The sequence below is a fragment of the Gigantopelta aegis genome, chromosome 8, assembly GCF_016097555.1.
Source record: "Gigantopelta aegis isolate Gae_Host chromosome 8, Gae_host_genome, whole genome shotgun sequence".
Classification (NCBI taxonomy): Eukaryota; Metazoa; Mollusca; class Gastropoda; order Neomphalida; family Peltospiridae; genus Gigantopelta; species Gigantopelta aegis.
The window spans coordinates 46,308,125-46,329,565 of record NC_054706.1 but is presented as its reverse complement, the minus strand read 5'-3'; the positions used below and the strand labels follow the sequence as shown (position 1 = coordinate 46,329,565).

General features: G+C 36.7%; 1 protein-coding gene across 4 annotated transcripts in view; it reads right to left on the bottom strand.

The window, feature by feature from the left end:
• LOC121379136 (Ig-like and fibronectin type-III domain-containing protein 1) overlaps positions 1–21,441 on the bottom strand; it is a 114,727-nt gene that overhangs the window by 49,238 nt on the left and 44,048 nt on the right. For all 4 annotated transcript variants that reach the window (XR_005958807.1, XR_005958806.1, XM_041507622.1 and 1 more), the window contains exons 10-21: positions 20,738–20,879; positions 17,713–17,748; positions 16,077–16,211; positions 14,551–14,709; positions 13,581–13,738; positions 12,196–12,331; positions 9,988–10,035; positions 7,586–7,729; positions 4,356–4,511; positions 2,897–3,042; positions 2,227–2,371; positions 821–883 (exon numbers count right to left, since the gene is read on the bottom strand). Coding sequence is in view for 2 of the 4 variants with exons in the window: in XM_041507622.1 (XP_041363556.1) it covers positions 821–883; positions 2,227–2,371; positions 2,897–3,042; positions 4,356–4,511; positions 7,586–7,729; positions 9,988–10,035; positions 12,196–12,331; positions 13,581–13,738; positions 14,551–14,709; positions 16,077–16,211; positions 17,713–17,748; positions 20,738–20,879 (1,468 nt within the window). In the remaining 2 variants the exon portion in view is untranslated. The remainder of the gene's footprint in view (positions 1–820; positions 884–2,226; positions 2,372–2,896; positions 3,043–4,355; positions 4,512–7,585; positions 7,730–9,987; positions 10,036–12,195; positions 12,332–13,580; positions 13,739–14,550; positions 14,710–16,076; positions 16,212–17,712; positions 17,749–20,737; positions 20,880–21,441) is intronic.

Below are 21,441 nucleotides of genomic sequence, written 5' to 3'. Positions count from 1 at the left end.
AGATATTGAGAGAGGAAACCCGCTATCGCCACTTCATGATCTACTCTTTTCGATTAGCAGCAAGGGATCTTTTATATGCACCATCCCACAGATGGGGTAATACATACCACGGCCTTTGATACGCCAGTCGTGGAGCACTGGCTGGAACGAGAAATAGCCCAATGGGTGAAATCTCAAATGATGTCACATTCATGCAATTTGTATGGCATTATCATGACCTTAAGTCTCAATTTGTATGGCATTATCATGACCTTAAGTCTCAATTTGTATGGCATTATCATGACCTTAAGTCTCAATTTGTATGGCATTATCATGACCTTAAGTCTCAATTTGTATGGCATTATCATGACCTTAAGTCTCAATTTGTATGGCATTATCATGACCTTAAGTCTCAATTTGTATGGAAAGTGTAATGAAAGCACATTGATTTATTAATCATCGCCTATTGGAGGTCGAACATTTGGTAATTTTCACATATAGTCTTAGAGAGGAAACCCTCTATATTTTCCCATTAGTAGCAAGGGATCTTTTATATACACCATCCGACAGACAGGATAGCGACAGGATAGCACATACCATGACCTTTGATATACCTAAGAGCGAGAAATACACATCACAGGGGCCACAGAGTAGAGTTTCAAAAGGTGCAGAGTGCAGCAACCATCCATTCAACATTATCTAAATGTATACACCACCATTCTGCAACTACAAAATTATCTCTATTGGGTCTGTACAGCCTCAAGAAAACACAATATATAATTAATCATGAAGGAAGGCACTATTTTATTCCTCACTGGTCAAACCTATACATCTATAATACCTGTTTTATTTTCAAATATAGCTTTTCCAAGTGGGTGAGGTGTCACAACAGGTGCTGAGGTGCCTGAAACAAACAATACAAATTTACAATAAAACAAATAAATAAATTTTTCGCTGCAAAAAAATTATCATAGATGCTGGTAGAAATAAGTTGATTTTGTCCTGACAAGTGAAAGCCTGTTTGAAAATGAAAGAATGAACAAACAAAGAAACAAACAAATGAATGAACAAATTAATATATTAATTTATAGACATTCACATCACTAACAATATTCACAGTACTGTACCGTATATCTTCGCCTATAAGTCGAATTTGTTTCACCCAAAAATTATTTTAGAACTTGGGGGGTCGACTTATATGAGGGTAAAAAAATTTCACCAAAAAATATTACTGTTTTGGGGATTATTTTACAAGTTTTATTGTTGAAGTATGCCATGTATTTATACTCAAATATGTTAATTTGACACATTTATTTTTTATAACCTATTTTTTTGGGCATTAGAACGGTTTTGGTTATGCGAAAAGGCGTGCGATCTCACTCACATGCCAAGACAACAGTCCACTTAGTTAAATTAACAGTCATCACTAATAGTGAAAATGTAAACAATACTAACTACCTGTTGCCTGAGTTTATTTTGAAATCTGGTTACTGGCATTAATGGTTGTTCAAACAATGTTTTGTCGGTGATTAACTTCATGAATATTACTGAGCTTTCCCTTAAAATAGACTGATCTCTGCAGTTCACTAGAGCAATAGGGACACACATCATTTGGTACAAAAACCAGTGTACTTTCCAGAATTATCCTCCTTACATGTATTAACATGGCGGCAAAACGTGATACTTTCAGTTTTATCGTAGTGATCTGTTGTCAGTGTTTATAAATAAAGTTGTTGTCTGTGCACAAAACCATCTGTACAGTACCATACAGTAACAGTCAAATAGCTTTCACTCTCTACTAAGGGAATATTTCGTTTTGATGCTATGTAATAATGATAGTTTGATTGGAATAGTCTGATTATATTGCGATGTACAAAACGTGAAAACCGAAGTTTGTAAAATAATTTTCTTTTGTTCAAATATTGTGCATTATTGTTCTCATGTGCTGAAAATAAGAAATATTTCAATATTTATAAGTTGTTTTTCATGGGTCAACTTATAAACGGGTCAATAAAAAAAATAAGTTTTCAGGGCTTGAAATTAGGGACTCGACTTATAGCCGAGATCGACTTACAGGCGAAGATATACGGTACATGAAAAACTATTAATGAATTATGCTTTAAATTTATTCATTCTGAAAATAAACAATTCATCAAACAAAACATATGCTTAGTAGATAATGTTAACTTTATTACCAATGGAAACTGATTTTGTGTACACCATCATAATGATTGAAATTAAGCTTACCATTAACATGCTTTGTGAAGGAGACAATTGATGCACTCGGAACACTCACACCATTGTCGTTAGATGACAAGACATTAATTTCATACTCATGTGATGGTTTTAGATCTTGGATGATGTATGTAATCTTTGACGATTTTGTGTCAATCTGTAAAATCCAAAAGATGGAGGATTAACTGTTGGTACACTATCATTGCAACACCCCATGCAGTATTAACTATTCTTAAGTTCGCACATGGCTTACACAAATCTAGTTTTGTGTAACCCATTTGTCATTTGTACATTAAATTAACGACTTCGTTTACATGGTCATGACAGGTTATGTAAAAATTAAAAGGGTTATCCGACTCTGTGTTTGTATAGCCCTAAAATAGTTTATTCCAATTTTCTATTCTCTAAGGCCTATAATTACTATTTAAAGGAATGGAACAGAAAACACCAATTAATAACAACAGAGCTACTGCATTACATACTTACAAGCGGCACACAACACAGACTTGCTTGATTAAAGTCATGTAACAAGATAACATTTTTAAATCAAATTTTAAAATAACAAGATTGATACAGATTAAACAAAACTGATTTTTAAAAAAAGTATTTCTGTTACACTTTCATTACTTAATATCAATGCTCACTACTAAAGATCAAGATCAATGAATAGTTTTTGATTTACCAGCTGCCAGTCTTGGTGGAATTCCTTGTACCGTACGATGTAGTTATTTATTTGGCCGCCAGAAGCCGGATGGTTCCAAGTCAGGCTGATTGTGTGCGTAGTGACCTTGGTAATTCGGACACCATCTGGATGTTTAGGTAAGGTCGCTGAAATACACAAACGATCATGATGATTGTCAGAGAATCAACTATCATATATGCTGTAGTCTAAAACATTTATAATAGCAGTTTTTGTATGGAGATTCTCTTTCCTTCCCCGCACTGCCCTCCACTCCCTTCCACTCCACATTCAATTGCCTGCATATATTTTTCAAAGAGGAGAATGTAATTCCATTTTTACACAAATTAAAGTTTGCTTTGTTTAACGACACCACTAGAGCAGATTAATTAATAATCAGCTAGTGTATGTCAATCATTTGATAAAGAAAACCTAGTAGCTTTATTATTGGCATTAACATTTTTTTTTTTTTCTGCAGTGACAGAGCAGTAGATATTATGGCCTTTGGCATAAATTGTAGCATATATAAAATTTAAAACTACTTGATGATTAGTGGAAAAAAAGAACCATGATTTATCCAATGATATCATTTGTGTTGATTTCTGATCACCCATCCATCACATCTAGTGACATCATAGACGTCTCATCTGCTGGTTGTAATGCAGATGTAAATATCTGTTTTCTATGATTTGACAATATAAGTCTTGGATATATTTCAGTAGACATGGAAAACCTGTACAATAGGAAATAACCCAATTGATTCACTGAGGTATGTCAATCCTATTACCCATTGTCCCTCACGTGAGGCTTCTACCCAATGAACCGCACACACCACTCCCTGAACTTCATAATTATGCTGGGCTAACTCTGGATGAGCAAATATTTTGCCAAATTGTCTATTAAACTTGAAAAATAGCAGAAATCAACAGTGATTTTTTTTAAAATGTTAATTATTACATGACATTATTTTTCGCCAAATTAAAATAAAATTTGCCAACTGCTTTCAAAATTCGCTATTGGTGAATTTGATGAATGCCAGAGCTAGCCCCGATTATGGGTATAAACACAAACATAAGTGGTATTATCATTATCACCATCACACTGTTCCCATACGTTTCTCATCATTTTAACAATGAATGATGTCCATCATCATCCAGTGAGTAATTAATTCTACTCAATGTTCACATTCTTCTTAACAATGAATGAGGTAGACTCATTACTATCATCATCATCATCATCACAATCATCATCATCGTCATCATTTATTGTATAATTAATTCTACTCAACGTTCACATTCTTCTTAATAATGAATGAGGTAGACTCATTACTATCATCATCATTTATTGTATAATTAATTCTACTCAGTGTTCACATTCTTAACAATGAATGAGGTAGACTCATTACTATCATCATCATCATCATCATTTATTGTAAAATTAATTCTAGACAGTGTCCACTTACTTCTCCCTTCTTCGTAACACTGAATGACATCCAGTACTTTGCCGAAACATGACACAAAGTCGGGGCCGATGGTGTCATTCTGCGATATAGAACAAAGCTTGGAACACAGAGCATTCACACCTCGACCTGCACAACAGTTGGTGTGATTCCGTCCATCTGTAAAAGTATTAACCAATATTATCATGTCATTGTCATAAACTACAAAGTCACAATTATACACTATTGTCCGAACCAAATTGTTAACAACTACGAAAAATTACTCTCCTACCTTTAATTGCCGTTAGATATCCTCCAAAGTTTGTCCAGACACAAATCTTGAAAAAACCATTACAATGACACAGATTCCACATACCAGATGATAACCATGTCACCTATATCGACTTCGCTGAGAGCACATAGGGAAAAAAGCATGTAATTTTGTATCAGCTGCCATTTTGACTTTTTATGGAATATTCTTCAAGAGGGGTGAAAGGATAGGACTTAATCTAACAACGTCATAACATGTTATGATATAAAAGCAAACGTGATGACGTCATATTATTATTATTTTTTATTATTATTACTGTTATTATTATTTTAATGATACCACTAGAGATCATTGATTTCATAGTAATTTTGTCACATACTTTGGAGGCTTTCACCCCTCTTGAAGAGTATTCCATAAACAAGCAACATGGCAGATGGCAGATGGCAGAAAACTGCATGTATTTTTCCCTGTGCAATCTCAGCAAAGACAATATCGGCGACATCGTTGCAGTCTCGTGTGTGGAATTTGTATATTTGTAGTGGGTTTTTTTGCGATTTGTGTCTGGACAAACTTTGGAGGAAATCTAACGGCAATTAAAGGTAGCAGAGTAATTTTTTGTAGTTGTTAACAATTTGGTTCGGACAATAAGTTTAATACCAATGTCGAGCATTGTTACACATGCTGGTTAATATTTTGGCATTAAGATAGCTTGGAAAATCTATAGCCTGAAATTGATGTATCTTCTGTTTTTTATCTTCCTCCCAATGTCCTGAGCGCCACACTAAAGTTTATCATTAGTTATTAGGAAAGGATGGAAGGAAGAAATGTTTTATTTAACAATGCACTCAACATATTTTCATTTAGTTGTATGGTACCAGACATTTGGTTAAAGACCACACAGATAATGAGAGAAGAAACTAGCTGCCTCCATGCCAAGGGCTACTCAATTTTCATTAGCAGCAAGGGATCTTTTATATGCATCATCCCACAGAAAGGATAATACATACCACAGTCTTGGTTACACTAGCTGTGGAGCACTGGTTGGAACAAGAAATAGCCCACTGACCGAGATCAGTTACATATCAAGCCACATTCTGCCTGTATCAGGAAAGCAATGGGCGGGATGTAGCCCAGTGGTAAAGCGCTCGCTTGATGCATGGTCAGTTTGGGATCGATCCTTGATGGTGGGCCCATTGGGCTATTTTTTATTCCAGCCAGTGCACCACCACAAAGGCAGTGGTATGTGCTATCCTGTCTGTGGAAAAGTGCACATAAAAGATCCCTTGCTGCTAATGGAAAAATGTAGTGGGTTTCCTTTCTAAGACTATATGTCAAAATTACCAAATGTTTGACATCGAATATCCGATGATTAATAATCACTGTGCTCTAGTTGTGTCGTCAAACAAAACAAACTTTTAAAACCCTTTTTGTTTTTGTTTTATTTTGTTTTGTTTTGTTTAATGATACCACCAGAGCACATTGGTTTATTAATCATTGGCCACTGATGTTAAACATTTAGTCATTGTGACAGTCTTAGAGGAAACCTGTCACATTTTATACCACAGCCTTTGATATCGAGTCATGGGACAGGGGAACACCCAATTAGAAAGAAAGAAAGAAATGTTTTATTTAACGATGCACTCAACACATTTTATTTACAGTTATATGGCGTCCGACATATGGTTTGGAGTCGGTATCTGGATTAAAAATCCCATGCCTCGACTGGGATCCGAACCCAGTACCTATCAGCTTGTAGACCGATGGCCTAACCACGACGCCACCGAGGCAGGTCACCCAATTAGAAAATGGGTCGACCACTGACCCGAGCACCTCCAGCAAGCACTCTACTGACCGAGTTAAATTCCACACCATTCCCTCATTAGAACCACACTTCTCATTTTTATAGAACATTCACACTGAACAGATTGAAAATTTGAAATTACAATACACATATGATAAACTATTTCTGGACATTGTTACATGTGTAAGACTACCACGGCGCAATCCTTCATTTGTGAGAAAATAGAATTTTATTACTTTATTTGTTTATAAAATAAACGACATTAAATCTAAGAAATGACATAATTATGTAGTATTATGAATGAACAGGACTCTTAACAATCATGTTTAGGGGTACGATTCCTTCTCGCCTCAGTGGTATAATGCCCGCTTGATGTGCGGTCGGTTTGGGATCAATCCCTGTCAGTGGGCCCATTGTACTATTTGTCGCTCCAGCCAGTGCACCACGACTGGTACATCAAAGGTCATGGTATGTGCTATCCTGTCTATGGGATGGTGTATATAAAAGACCCCTTGCTGCTAATCGAAAAGAGTAGCCCATGAAGTGGCAACAGCGGGTTTCCTCTCTCAATATCTGTGTGGTCCTTAACCATATGTCTGACGCCGTATAATCGTAAATAAAATGTGTTGAGTGCGTCATTAAATAAAGAAAGAAATGTTTTATTTAACGACGCACTCAACACATTTTATTTACGGTTATATGGCGTCAGACATATGGTTAAGAACCACACAGATTTTGAGAGGAAACCCACTGTCGCCACTACATGGGCTACTCTTCCGATTAGCAGCAAGGGATCTTTTATTTGCGCTTCCCACAGGCAGGATAGCACAAACCATGGCCTTTGTTGAACCAGTTATGGATCACTGGTCAGTGCAAGTGGTTTACACCTACTCATTGAGCCTTGCGGAACACTCACTCAGGGTTTGGAGTCGGTATCTGGATTAAAAATCCCATGCCTCGACTGGGATCCGAACCCAGTACCTACCAGCCTGTAGACCGATGGCCTGCCACGATCGTCATTAAATAAAACATTTCCCTCCTTCTCACCCCTTTCCCCTCCAACATCTTTCGTTTCAAAGGGTGCGATTTCCCTCTTCTCAACATTTTGAGGAATACAATTTTTTACTCTCCAGAATTTTAAAACAATTGACTGTTTTTAAGGCGAACATTTTAAAATCTTACCTGCTCCACATTTCATCATGTTTGGAATATGGGCCACACAGGTAAACAAATTGCTTGTGTCACCGAAAAAACTTATAAGGCTGGCTACGTCGTAGGTGCAGCCTGGCATACATGTTCTGCTAACATTCGCTTTTATACAACAAGCTGGGAAAAAAAGAAAGAAAACAAAACTAACAAAAACACTAGTTTAATGTATACACATGTATGTACTTCATGAGATGTCATATAAATGTACAGTAATCTATCTCGATCAAGCTGTACTAAAAATGCCCAATATATATATATATATATATATACTCTTCAAAAGAAGAAACGCAAAACCACATTGTCGTAACATTTGGAGAATTGATTTAATTATTGAATGGTGAGTCCGATAATTACCAAATGTTGCAGGATTGTTCACAATTCACTCTAGTCCATTGTGAGTAAGTGATAGGACACACCACCAAGGTCAAGGTTATCTGGAGTCAATACCGGGTGTGGCCTCCGCGTGTGTTGACAACTGCCTGGCACCGCCTGTCCATTGAAGCAACCAGAGTACGGATGACGTCACGGGGGATGGTGGCCCACTCGGCCTGCAAGGCTGCTACCAGCTCGGGCAGGGTCTGGGGCTGTGGTTGTCACTGTCGGAGGCGTCGGTCCAACTCGTCCCATAGATGCTCAATTGGGTTCAAATCCGGTGATATCGATGGCCAAGGAAGGACATTAATGTTGTTGTTCTGTAGGAAAGCCGTTGTGAGACGTGCTGTGTGAGGCCTGGCGTTGTCATGTTGGAACACTGCGTTGGCGTTGGCCATAACTGGAACGATGTGTGGCCGGAGGATCTGGTCAATGTAGCCCTGTGCATTCAGGTTGCCCTGCACGTGGACCAGGTCAGTTCTGCCAGTGTGTGAGATGGCTGCCCACACCATGACACTACCCCCGCCGAATCTGTCCACTTCCTGCACGCAGTTTGCCGCATAACGTTCACCACGACGCCTATACACGCGACATCTTCCATCATGACGTCGGAGCAGAAATCGGGACTCGTCACTGAACCACACCTGTCTCCATCGCAGTTGAGGCCATTGTCGATGAATCTGGCACCACTGCAGTCGGAGTCGACGGTGTTGTGGTGTTAAGATGACACCTCGAACTGGACGTCTGGCACGAATTCCTACCTCACGTAGGCGGTTCCGTACGGTCTGGTCGGATATCCTGCGCAAACCTGGTATTGCTGCGGCTGTGGAGGTGGCAGTAGTCAATCGTTCCCGAAGGTGGCGTACCCGGATGTAGCGGTCCTGCCCGGGGGTAGTGACCCGTGGTCGACCGGATCTAGGGAGGTCACGTGTTGATCCATGTTGCTGGTAACGGTCCCACAGTCTGGAGATGGTGCTTGGGGACACATGGAATGCCCTGGCAACGGCCGTTCTGGATTCGCCTGCGTCTAGTCGGCCGATGGCATTGTTTTTCTCTGCGGTTCACTGAGACGTGGCATGTCCTGGATTGTCAACTGTCGGCCAGATACAGAGGCCAGGCAAGCGAACACCCTGCACTTTTATACTGTCGGTGTTCATGTTGCACGTGCAGACAACGCACGTGCAGTGGTGACATGGTTTGCACGTGGCTGCGTTTTTGCGAATATTCACATTTTGGAACTTTATTGTACAGTAGCTGCGTTTTATCGAATGTAACCGTGGGAATGTGTTTGGGACATGCAATGACCTTATATTCATAAAGCATGAACCGGTAGGAAACATAAAATCGGAGTTATAACCCATTTGTACCCTTTTGCGTTTCTTTTTTTGAAGAGTATATATATATATATTTATTTAATTGGCTGTTCTAATAAACAGGGGTGGGAATTGGTGAACTGTAAAAACGAGAAAATCTAGAGGGGACCTGGAAATTCTTGAAATCCTAGGTTAAAATATGTGCCATCTGACACATTTTGGAGGAAAGGACGATTAAAATGCAAGAAAATGCAATGTTCCATGAGAGGAAAACAGCTGATCAGAGGAGAATTCCAACCTCTGAATAAATTAATTTAACAGTGGTGTACTACATCATTCAGTGGCCTGAAAAAATATATCAAGTATGATTTACTCGAGCTAATTTTCCCAATCTCATCAGACATGGGACATTGACAAAATATCCTGGATTAAACTCCATGCTTAAAAGAAAATGTAAAATACAATGTATGTACACACATTCTTGTCCAAATAGTTTAAATATCAAATACTTTAGATTCAAAGTTATTTTTTAATAATTTATGTGTCAAATTTTACCTTTCAGTTGCCATTTGTTACCATGGCAATTATATAAGTGTCTTGTGTTTTTTATATGTTATTTTTATTTTTTTTCAAAACTTTAACAATGCTCAGATCTCAACCATCTAACATCTAAGAAATAGGAACATTTACCTGTCTCATTGTTAATGGCCACTACCTGAGGAGGAGTAACAACTGTCACTGCAATAGAATAAAATATAAGAAACATACAATTATAAATACCTGTACTTGAAATTTTAAACCATTAACGAGAGTAATTATAAATTATACGATGTAGTGTCAATTGTTTTTGTCCACTGGTCTTGTGATGACTAAAGCCACCACAGAATGCACTGTGTAAGATTATAGTGGAAGTTTGAGGGTGTTTATTGTTTCATTAAATTGTTCATCAGTAGTAAATTGGAAGGAAGGAAATGTTTTATTTAACGACGCACTCAACACATTGTTTTTTAATTACAGTTATATAGTGTCAAACATATGGTTAAGGACCACACAGATATAAAGAGAGGAAATCTGATGTTGCCACTTCATGGGCTACTCTTTTTGATCAGCAGCAAGGGATCTTTTATATGAACCATCCCACAGACAGGATAGTACATACCACAGCCTTTGTTACACCAGTTGTGGAGCACTGGCTGGAACAAGAAATAGCCCACTGACCGAGATCAGTTACATATCAAGCCACATTCTACCTGTATCAGGAAAGCAATGGGCGGGATGTAGCCCAGTGGTAAAGCGCTCGCTTGATGCATGGTCAGTTTGGGATCGATCCTTGACAGTGGGCCCATTGGGCTATTTTTCATTCCAGCCAGTGCACCACGACTGGTATATCAAAGGCAGTGGTATGTGCTATCCTGTCTGTGGAAAAGTGCACATAAAAGATCTCTTGCTACTAATGGAAAAATGTAGTGGGTTTCCTTTCTAAGACTATATGTCTATAAGACTATATACACCAATGGGGATCGATCCTAAACTGACTGGGCATGAAGCAAGCGCTTTATCACTGGGCTACATCCCATCCTTAAAGTAAAACTGGATTCTGTTCTGATGTACCGCACAACTTGTCCGATATATCTCTACCATAGGGGATGGATGGGACAGTAAGAACAATTACAAAACCATACAATATCCTCATCAATATTAAAGACAGGAGTTGTATATTGTACAAATTTGTATATGGCCTAGATGTTAACTTTCATCAGAATAAAATTTGAGCTCCATGTATTCAATTGCTGGAGTTTTAGGATGGTTTCAATGAAAACTGCCCGAACCATCCCCGCTCTCCCCAACATACTAGTTTCCCCCAAACTTGTACAAGTTAAAGATTGTTTTGTTTAACAACAGAAGATTGATTTATTTATCTTTGGATGTAAATTATTTGATAATTCTGACATTTAGTCTCAGAGAAAAACCACTGAGCTATTTCTCGTTCCAGCCAGTGCACTATGACTGGTATGTAAAAGGACGGGGTATGTACTATCCTGTTTGTGGAAAGGAGAATATAAAAGATACCTTGCTACTAATGGAAAAATGTAGTGGCTTCCTCTCTAAGACTGAGTCAAAATTACTAAATGTTTGACATCAAACAGCTGATGATTACTAAATCAATGTGCACTAGTGGCGTCATTAAACAAAACAAACTTTTTAAAAAAATTTAATAAAAAATAAAAGATCCCTTGCTACTAATGCAAAAATTACTACACTAATTGGAAAAAACCCCCAAAATAACTAAATATAAAAATTAAACATATGGTGAAAAATTTACATAAAACTTGAGGTTCAATTTTATCACTTTAATTTTATTATTATTATTATTATTATAACAAATAGTTAAAAGAAGCGGTTACACATGTTTAAAGGGACTATCCTGACTTTGTAGCCATTTTAAAAGGTTTTTGGCAAAAAGAAATATTCTTTTTTTATTAAAATTACAATATTATACTTATATTTTGGTGCTTAGAATATGAATATCTCTAAAACCAATGTAATCCTGGACATCGTAATGTTTTGTATTATCTCAATATTGATTTTTGTCTAAAATAATTTCTTATGTACACATTTATTATTTCTTCCAACAGTCAAATGAAATATTTCATACAAAGATCTCATCTCAAATGTATTTATTCATGTAATGCTTTATATATAAAACATGTTAAAGAAAGACTGTGTTTTAAAAAACAGGACAAAGCAGGATATATGTTTCTTTTGTTGAGGCAATAAATGGTGGTCTTGTTAGGATTTGAAAACTCAGTATAGTCCCTTTAATTTAATTATTTATTATGATGGTGTTTTTCTTAGTAATTCCTCATGGGGTGGGGTGTAATACAAATGTTAACTTACGATCAGGTTTGGTGAGAAATGTGATGGTCAGAGAAGGGAGACTACTGGATTCATTTCCCACGGTAATGACTCTTACTTCGTACAAGGTGTCAGACTTCAAGTTTGTCAGCTTAATGTATGTTCCAGTCACTGTGTCCTTGGAGTAGACAAACAAAATCACAATTAAACGTTAAAATCAATCAAAAGATGGATTAAATTAATACCAGTTTTCACAAATGTAGCAGGGTTCTGCCCAGGATTTCTTGAGTGGTGGGAAGTTTTTCACCACTGGATTTGGCAGCAAAAGGCGAATGTGGAGGATGTCTGGGGGTCCTCTCCCAGGAATTTTTTTTAATGCAGGCCCTCAGATGCGATCTGAGCAACTCATAAGGCCCCTAATACAGTTTAAAATCTTGTGAATTTTTTCATATTTTTAATGTAATTTTTTTCTATTTTCCTCTGATCCTTGTAATAACACCATATGATATGATATTTTATTCAAAGTTTGAAACCATTAGTTAACTGTTTTATCAATCAAAAGTATTTAATGTAAGAATGATTCTGTTATTATGTAAATAATTTTTTCACAGGCATCGCCGTATTCTTTGCATGAAAACCTCCACCAATGTCTTTAAAGCACCGTAGCAAACGCGTTGATTAATTAAATTTACAAACTGTGCAATAATTATGACTAACTCCTATTACGAGATACGCTCAACCAAATACATGTATTAAAACAATAAAGAACAATAATAAAAAACAAAAAAAGAAACTAGATCTATAGATCAAACTAAAATCTTGTTTGGGCTTCTTACAAATATTAAGACGACCAGAAACCCACTGAATATACAGACACTGATATTCTAAACAAGAAAATATATTTAATATGTAAGTTTAATCGTAGAAATATCCAAAACCAGCTCCAAATATAGTTTGGTGTTATAAATGTAAAGTTTAAAAGTTGCAGACCCTCGTTCTATCCTGTAAAACTGGACCCGAAGTTTGGTTAATCTAGAAACCTGTAACACACCTGGATAAAGTTACAGCAGAGTGAAACAAGTGTCTGTGAAGTTGAAATGGAGAAATACTTTTAAAAATAGACTACAGCTCGTTTTCATAACTGTTACATCTCAGAGGTATGTTATGAAAAATGCATTTCGTGTTATTACAAACACCAAGAAGACCAGAAATACTTTGGATGTAAAGAAAATTGATAATCTAAACAACAACTTGCAAGTAATGTCTAATTACAAGTATAATTTTTTTTTGCTCTAATGGTGAAAAATATGTTGTCGTGTTTAAAAACTAGGGTTTGTCATTTTAACGAATCAAATTTAAACCAAAACCAGTTTGTGTGAAATAAATTTACACCGAGATTAAATCCATCATGTTCTGGTTGTATTTACCATATTTTTAAACAGAATTCCTTTTTTCTTTTCTCTCAGCTGGACAAGATACGTTTGACCCGGCTTGTCCCCCGAGACTGGTGGAGACCATGAAATATCAGCAGACTGATAACCCAAGCTTGTTAACATGACTGACTGTGGTGCACTTGGAAGACTCTCTGAAAACAAAGAACATTCATTGTCAGTTCCTACTCATATATAAAGAATACTAAATGAGTTCCATTGTAAGACCTCTTATACATGTATTACAACTTGTGTGTTTTCAATTGTACATCACAAACAAAAGCGAGTGATGTTCGATTAAAAACACTTGAGTTGTAATACAAACGGTCTTACATGGGAACAAGTATAGTATTTTATTTATTACACCGCACATCAATGAATAAAAATCGCACAAAATTACTTCAGAAATAACAAAACAAGACATAAAAATGCACAGATTAAAGACCAAATGGTTAATTTTCAATTGATAGTCAACCTATATAATTATCGGGGTTTTTTAAAGCTATAAATCTTCCCATAGGGAAGTTTGCAGAAGGCCCCGAGGTCAAACATGTAGATTAAATTTCAACTCACACATTAATAATGTTACTTTCCATTCATTAATATTTTGTAATAAAAAAATAAAAAATAGACAAGGATTAATTTTTAGCATAGTTACACCTATGCATATCAATTTCTATTCATTCATGCTTAATAAGACTGTAGGACATTAATGTGCAAGAACAGTGCTATTGACCTGGGGCCTAATTCACTAAACTCTCGCAACTTTGCGATCTCGCAGTGCAATGCTAACGGACTTGCAAAGAGGATGCTTTGTTGTCTAGCAGAACCTAAGAGACCTTTGTGAATAAGGCCCCTGAACTGCAAATGATTTTTTTTTTTTTTTTTTTTTGAATTTTGAATTTTTAAATATTTGGGGGTTTTTTTTAACTGCACATGTTGGTGTTTGCCAGCAGTCATCACTTACTCAAGCCCTGCTGAACACACGCCTCGATCGTACTGAGTCTTTTGTCAGACACACACTCGACGAAATCCCAGCTAAACGAAGGAGGTTTGGTACCACAGAAACCAAGACATATGGTGGGGATGTTGTTCTGTTTACAGCAGGTTGTGTGGTTACGCTCTCCTGAAATAAATGAATGAATGAACCAATAAATGAATGAACAAACGAACGAACGAACAGTACTGCTAAAGCAATACACATCCCCTACCTGACCCAACAATCTTTCGTATCTCCTAAATTCAAGGGCCAAACATGTGAAAAGTGGGTAAATCACCATAAAAGTTAAACTTGATCAGTAACAGTACATGATAAAGCTATATAAAAAAATTTACCTCAATATTTTCAGGTATTGTGAAACAAAAGTGCAGAAAACTAATTTTCATATCTCCTAAGTTCAAGAGCCATAACTCTGTCAAAAATGGGTAAATTGCCATGAAAGTCAAACTTGATCTGTAACAGTACATGATAAAGCTATATACATAATTTCAGTTCAATATCTCAAGGCCTTCTAAAAAAGAAGTCTGGAAAAATAATTACTTAAGTTCAAGGGTCATAACCCTGTCAAAAATGGGTACCTCACCATGAAAGTCAAACATGATCTGTAACAGGACATGATAAAGCTATAAACAAACTTTCAGCTCAATATCTCAAAGCCTTCTGCAAAAAATATCTGGAAAACATATGTGGGACAGACAGAGGGACAGATGGAGGGACGGATGGAGGGACGGACAGACAGATTGGACCGGTAGGGGACTAATAAATGTATGTATGGGCAGGTGTTGGTGGGTACGTCGATCAGGTGGAAGGACGGATGGATGGATGGATGGATGGATGGATGGATGGATGGATAGATGGATGGATGGATAGAAAGAAGAGTAAGAGAGATCAAATGCATGAGTAAACAAAAGGAAAGAATATTATATTTAATACACTGAACAATGAAAAACCCAAATTTCATATTATTACACTATTATAACTGAAATCTCACAATTGAGGTACCACTATTTATTCTAGTTTCTGAACATCCGTTGGTGAGAACATTATTCGTTATTTTTGATAACACATACTAATAACGCATATACATGTAATAACAAGTTAAAAACATATGACTGGCTGCTCCTAGATGATGTCCAAGTCGCCAATGCCATACAATCCAATGAAAAATAAAGCATGATCGAAACCGATTACTCTGACTTATAAGTTAACTGGAAATTGATTTGTCTGTGACGCAAAAGTTCAAGAGCTGTAAATAAATTCAAGTCAGAAAAAACCCATATAAATTTGCTTAAAACCTGATTTTTAAGGGTATGTAAAAAAAATAGAATACTACATTTGTTTCCGTTAGATACCGTGTATCTTACAACTCGTTGTTTAAAAATGTATTTAACTCACTTTCGCTCTCTAGATATGTTTTAAAATAATTCATTGTATTGTAAATAGTATTTAATGGCCACTCATGTGGTATTGTCTATTTATAAGTGATGGTGCACCTTTAAGACAGCTGAAGATGTGTTCTAGCTCTGGGTAGCACTTAGCCAGGTTTGTTGGGTCCCACTGTTTGAGAACAGACGCCGTACACAGCAAGTCTCGACAGAGGCTGCTCACCTTACGGGCAACACAACAAGCTGAAATTGGTCAAATAACCACACACTCTTAATTAAAGAAATTGATATTATACATACAAAAAAAATCAACATTTCAAGACACAGAGTTTTCTTGTAAAAATAACTAAATACAAACGTTTTAACAAAGCAAAATAGACACTCTTAATTAAAGAAAGTGATATTATACATACAAAAAATCTTCATTTCAAAACACAGACTTTTCTTTTAAAAATAACTAAATACAAACCTTTTAACAAAGCAAAATGAACAGCAATAACACCAACAGTTTTTATGAACATTTTACTGTGAATTTTAACATAATATTATGAAATTAAAATGCTTGAGCATTAATGGGGTGGGTGGGTAATTAACTGAAGAATTAAAATAGGTCCAAGACGCACTGGAATTAAAATAGGTCCAAGACGCACTGGAATTAAAATAGGTCCAAGATGCACTGGAATTAAAATAGGTCCAAGACGCACTGGAATTAAAATAGGTCCAAGACGCACTGGAATTAAAATAGGTCCAAGACGCACTGGAATTAAAATAGGTCCAAGACGCATTGGAATTAAAATAGGTCCAAGACGCACTGGAATTAAAATAGGTCCAAGACGCACTGGAATTAAAATAGGTCCAAGACGCACTGGAATTAAAATAGGTCCAAGACGCACTGGAATTAAAATAGGTCCAAGACGCACTGGAATTATTTTTGTTTGTTTTTGTTTTTGTTGGGGTGGGGCGTTTTGGGGTTTTTTGGGGTTTTTTTTTGGGGGGTGTCATTTTTGTATGTTTGATTCCAGAATGATGCTATGGATCAGTATCTAGCATAATGAGTGACAAAATCCTGATAGTACTGGTGGTTGAAATAATGTATTCTATTAAGGGAGACCACTCAGGTTGCTCTCTTTGTAATGGAAAAAAAGAAAGAAAGAAATCTTTTATTTAACGACGCACTCAACACATTTTATTTACGTTATATGGCGTCAGACATATGGTTATGGACCACACAGATTTTAAGAGGAAACCCGCTGTTGCCACTACATGGGCTACTCTTTCCGATTAGCAGCAAGGGATCTTTTATTTGCGCTTCCCACAGGCAGGATAGCACAAACCATGGCCTTTGTTGAACCAGTTATGGATCACTGGTCGATGCAAGTGGTTTACACCTACTCATGGAGCCTTGCGGAGCACTCACTGAGGGTTTGGAGTTGGTATCTGGATTAAAATTCCCATGCCTCGACTGGGATCTGAACCCAGTACCTACCAGCCTGTTGACCGATGCCCTAACCACGATGCCACCGAGGCCGGTAAAGAGTTGAATGGAGTTTCAAGTTACTAATACTAGTGACTCTTCTTGATATATATTTTAAATGACTATATCTGTGTCAACGGTCAAGAGAAATGAATCTATTGTATAGCAGCAGTTTAACATTCATCAGAATTGAGAGAAATTGTTTTATGAAGTTACCAACCAGATTACAAAACAAACAAAGATATAGGTTATAAAAGTTGTAAAATAAACCTTTAATGTCCTTGTCCTGGCCAGGTTGCGAAATATCTGAAATCAAAACAATTATATAAATTATATTATTAAACAAAAGTAAAGAACATCTGTAATAAAAATACAATTAAGGCACAATAAACTGAATTTGAACCTAGGGCACTGATTCGCATGTACTAGAAATGAGTCTTGCAGTTTCATGGAATCGACAGAAACCAGTAGTTGAAGACTGATCAATCCACTCTTTTACATCATTCAAAGGAAGGAAAACTCTATTAACATGTGCATATCCACTAAAGGTTCAGGCACATCCATCCTGGACACAAGTTCTGATTTACACCAGATCTCCTGTCCAGGACAGAATCAAATTTTATGATGGTGCTTATATCCAATTAAGGTTTCAACATGCTTTTATGAGCACACACTAAGCATTAAACTCTACATTATATATACAACCAAGTAGCCGAGGTGGATGCCTAGGACAGTGTATTGGAATATGAAGAGGATAAAGGAAACACAAGGAATATTCATTTAACAACACCTCAGCACAATTTAAATTATGGCTATTTGGTGTCTAACTTATGGCTGTTAGTATTATAACATCTAGAAAGTTCTGGACATTTATGGCTTCCATGGATCTTTTATATGCACTTTTCTAGACAGGACTGTACATACCACAGCCTTTGATGTACCAGTCGTTGGGTACTGGTTAGAATGGGGGAAAAACAAGTTCATCAAGGTTGATTGACCCTGCAAACCATTACATTTCAGGTGAGAAGTCTACCACGTAACTACATTCTGCTCACTTTGAACCGCAAGGAAGGAAGTGTTTTATTTAAGTTATGACGCACTCAACACATTTTATTTATGGTTATATGGCGTCGGACATATGGTTAAAGGTAGGGTCAACTCAAACAAGAGCCTTATGAGTTGGAAAGATGCATACCCGGACCACCAACACATACTGACACTTTAAAAAATGAAAAATGAAAAAAATTTGAGTTAATAAAAAAACATGATTATTCCTGCTAACTGGGGGAAGCCATTTTGTTTCGTTTTTGTGACGTCTGGTGGTATAGCTTGGGGCGAAGTGATGTCAGCTCCGTCTATCTCTCTATACACCGTGTAAACAAATGCTCTAATTTATAAGGCACTTCGCTTTCATCAACCTGACTTGTAAAACAACATAAATGACTTGATTGTATAACAAACTATTTAACTAAAAATATTTCAGTTTGCATCAATAGAACGAAATGAAGGTATAGTATTTTTCTTTTTCTAAAAATCCAAAGAAAAAAATGCATATTATTAGGCCTATTGGTAGGGTACATTCGAGCAAAAACGACTACTCACGATACCCAAGTGATACTTTTCTTTACTTTGAGACAACGTAATTGGTCAGTTTTGTGATTTTAGATGGGAAAGTCTACTTAATCAAGTGTTTTATAGAATTACTTACAGTAATAATGCAGGGCGGCTGGTAATGTCCATTACGAATAGAGGGGTATCCATGCGGTTACAACACAATATCCTGTGATCTTAATAAAAGAAGCATGTTTTTTTAATGTGTCTAGACACAGTGTCTGGGGACCGTCTAAATATACACCTGCCAATCAGGAACCACAGGTACAGGCCACAGAAAGAAAAGACCAATTAACTAAGAAAACACTCTGATTATTATTTCAGTATGTGGGTTAATTTATGTACAAAACATAATACAGTTATTTCAACACTCTGAAAATGGTGGGGTTTTTGGTATTAAAAAGTAATATATAATTGTTACTGGCTTACTGGGATGGCTATTATTACAGAACATTGCGATGCATCAGCAAAAATCAGACACGTTAGGTATTACGTAACCACCAGCTCGCCAGAGGGCGTATACACTAGGATGGTACAAAATGGCTATGCCCGTTATATATAATAGCCGTCACATTTAACCGTTTTACTAATTAACTATAAGATTATACTTGTTGATATTAAGCAATAATGTGCATTATACATGTATATCGTTGAATATGCATACCAGGCCAAATGCCTTAATTGTCCCCTCCTTTAAGGACCACACAGATATTGAGAGAGGAATCCCGCTGTCGCCACTTTATGGGCTACTCTTTTCGATTAGCAGCAAGGGATCTTTTATATGCATCATCCCATAGACAGGATAGTACATACCATGGCCTTTGTTACACCAGTTGTGGTGCAGTGGCTGGAATGCCTTTGAATCACAGGTAACTTAATGTTACAGAAGATAAACATGTAATATATTTTGTACTGGCCCTATTTAAGGATTTTGTACAATAAAAGGATTGGTATTAAAGGAACAGTTCTAAGTTTACAACCACTGTAAACTGTTTCCGACCAATAGAGCCGTTTTGATGACGTAACATACAAATTAAATACATTTTCTTATTTCGAATATCAGTATCTGTATTTACAAGGTGTTTGTTGTTGTCCTAATGCTTGTAGTAGCCCAAACCAGATTTTACCTCCAAATAATTTTGTATATAAGAAAAAATATATATAACAAATTAAAGATTAGTATACGACAGCAAACACATTCGATATACAGACACTGGTACAAGAAAATGTATTTAGTATGAAATAGTAGTCACCAACAAGGCTCTGTTATCATAAACATCTTACAATGGCTGGAAACTCAGGACAATCCCTTTAATATGTAGGGAAAAAGGAAGGAAATGTTTTATTTAATAACGCACTCAACACATTTTATTTACGGTTATATGGTGTTGGACATATGGTTAAGGACCACACAGATATTGAGGGAGGAAACCCGCTGTCGCTACTTCATGGGCTACTCTTTTCAATTAGCAGCAAGGGGTCTTTTATATGCACCATCCCATAGACAGGATGGCTCGTACCACGACCTTTGATGTACCAGTCTTGGTGCACTGGCTGGAACGAGAAATAGCCCAATGGGCCCACTGACGGGGATCGATCCCAGACCAACCGTGTCTCGCCCATGTAGGGAAAAGGTGAAAATAAAGTAAGCTGATCGTTATTACACATCCCACGCTGCACTTACCATTAGACGTTGAGATATCGATTCTTTCTGAAGGCTGACTGGCTCCATACTTGCCGATGGCTGTCACATAGATGGTGTAACGCTTGTTGGCTTCCAGACCAGTTAATGTGTACTGGATAGTGAAATGGGTCAACACAGCAGTCTAAAAAATAAAAAGGCAACAAACAAATATATTGTCAGGGAAAACATTCCCGCACATGTATTGCACAAAGTATATGAAGGAGAAATCAAATCATATTCAAGAAATTATTTCCTGGTCATTCGTAAATGTTATGAGAGATTTGCACAATTATGGTGTGTACACACAAGTCACAAATTTTAACCATTTACAAAATTTACAGTTGGACTGATGAATTCGAACTGTTTTCACAATTTAAGGTTGACAACACTATTTATTAGCAATTTGGCAAATCTGGTCAGAAAATCGTTTGCCAAACGCTAGTTTAAATTTGCCAAACACATAATAACAATTAAGATTCATTAAAAAAGAAGTTTGTTTTGTTTAACGATATCACTAGAGAAAATTGATTTATTAATCATTGGCTATTCAATGGATGTCAAACCTATGGTAATTTTGACACAGTCATAAAGAGGAAACCTGCAACATTTTTCCATTAGTAGCATGGGATCTTTTATATGCACCATCCCACAGACAGGATAGCACATACCACGGCCTTTGATATACCAGTCGTGGTGCACTGGCT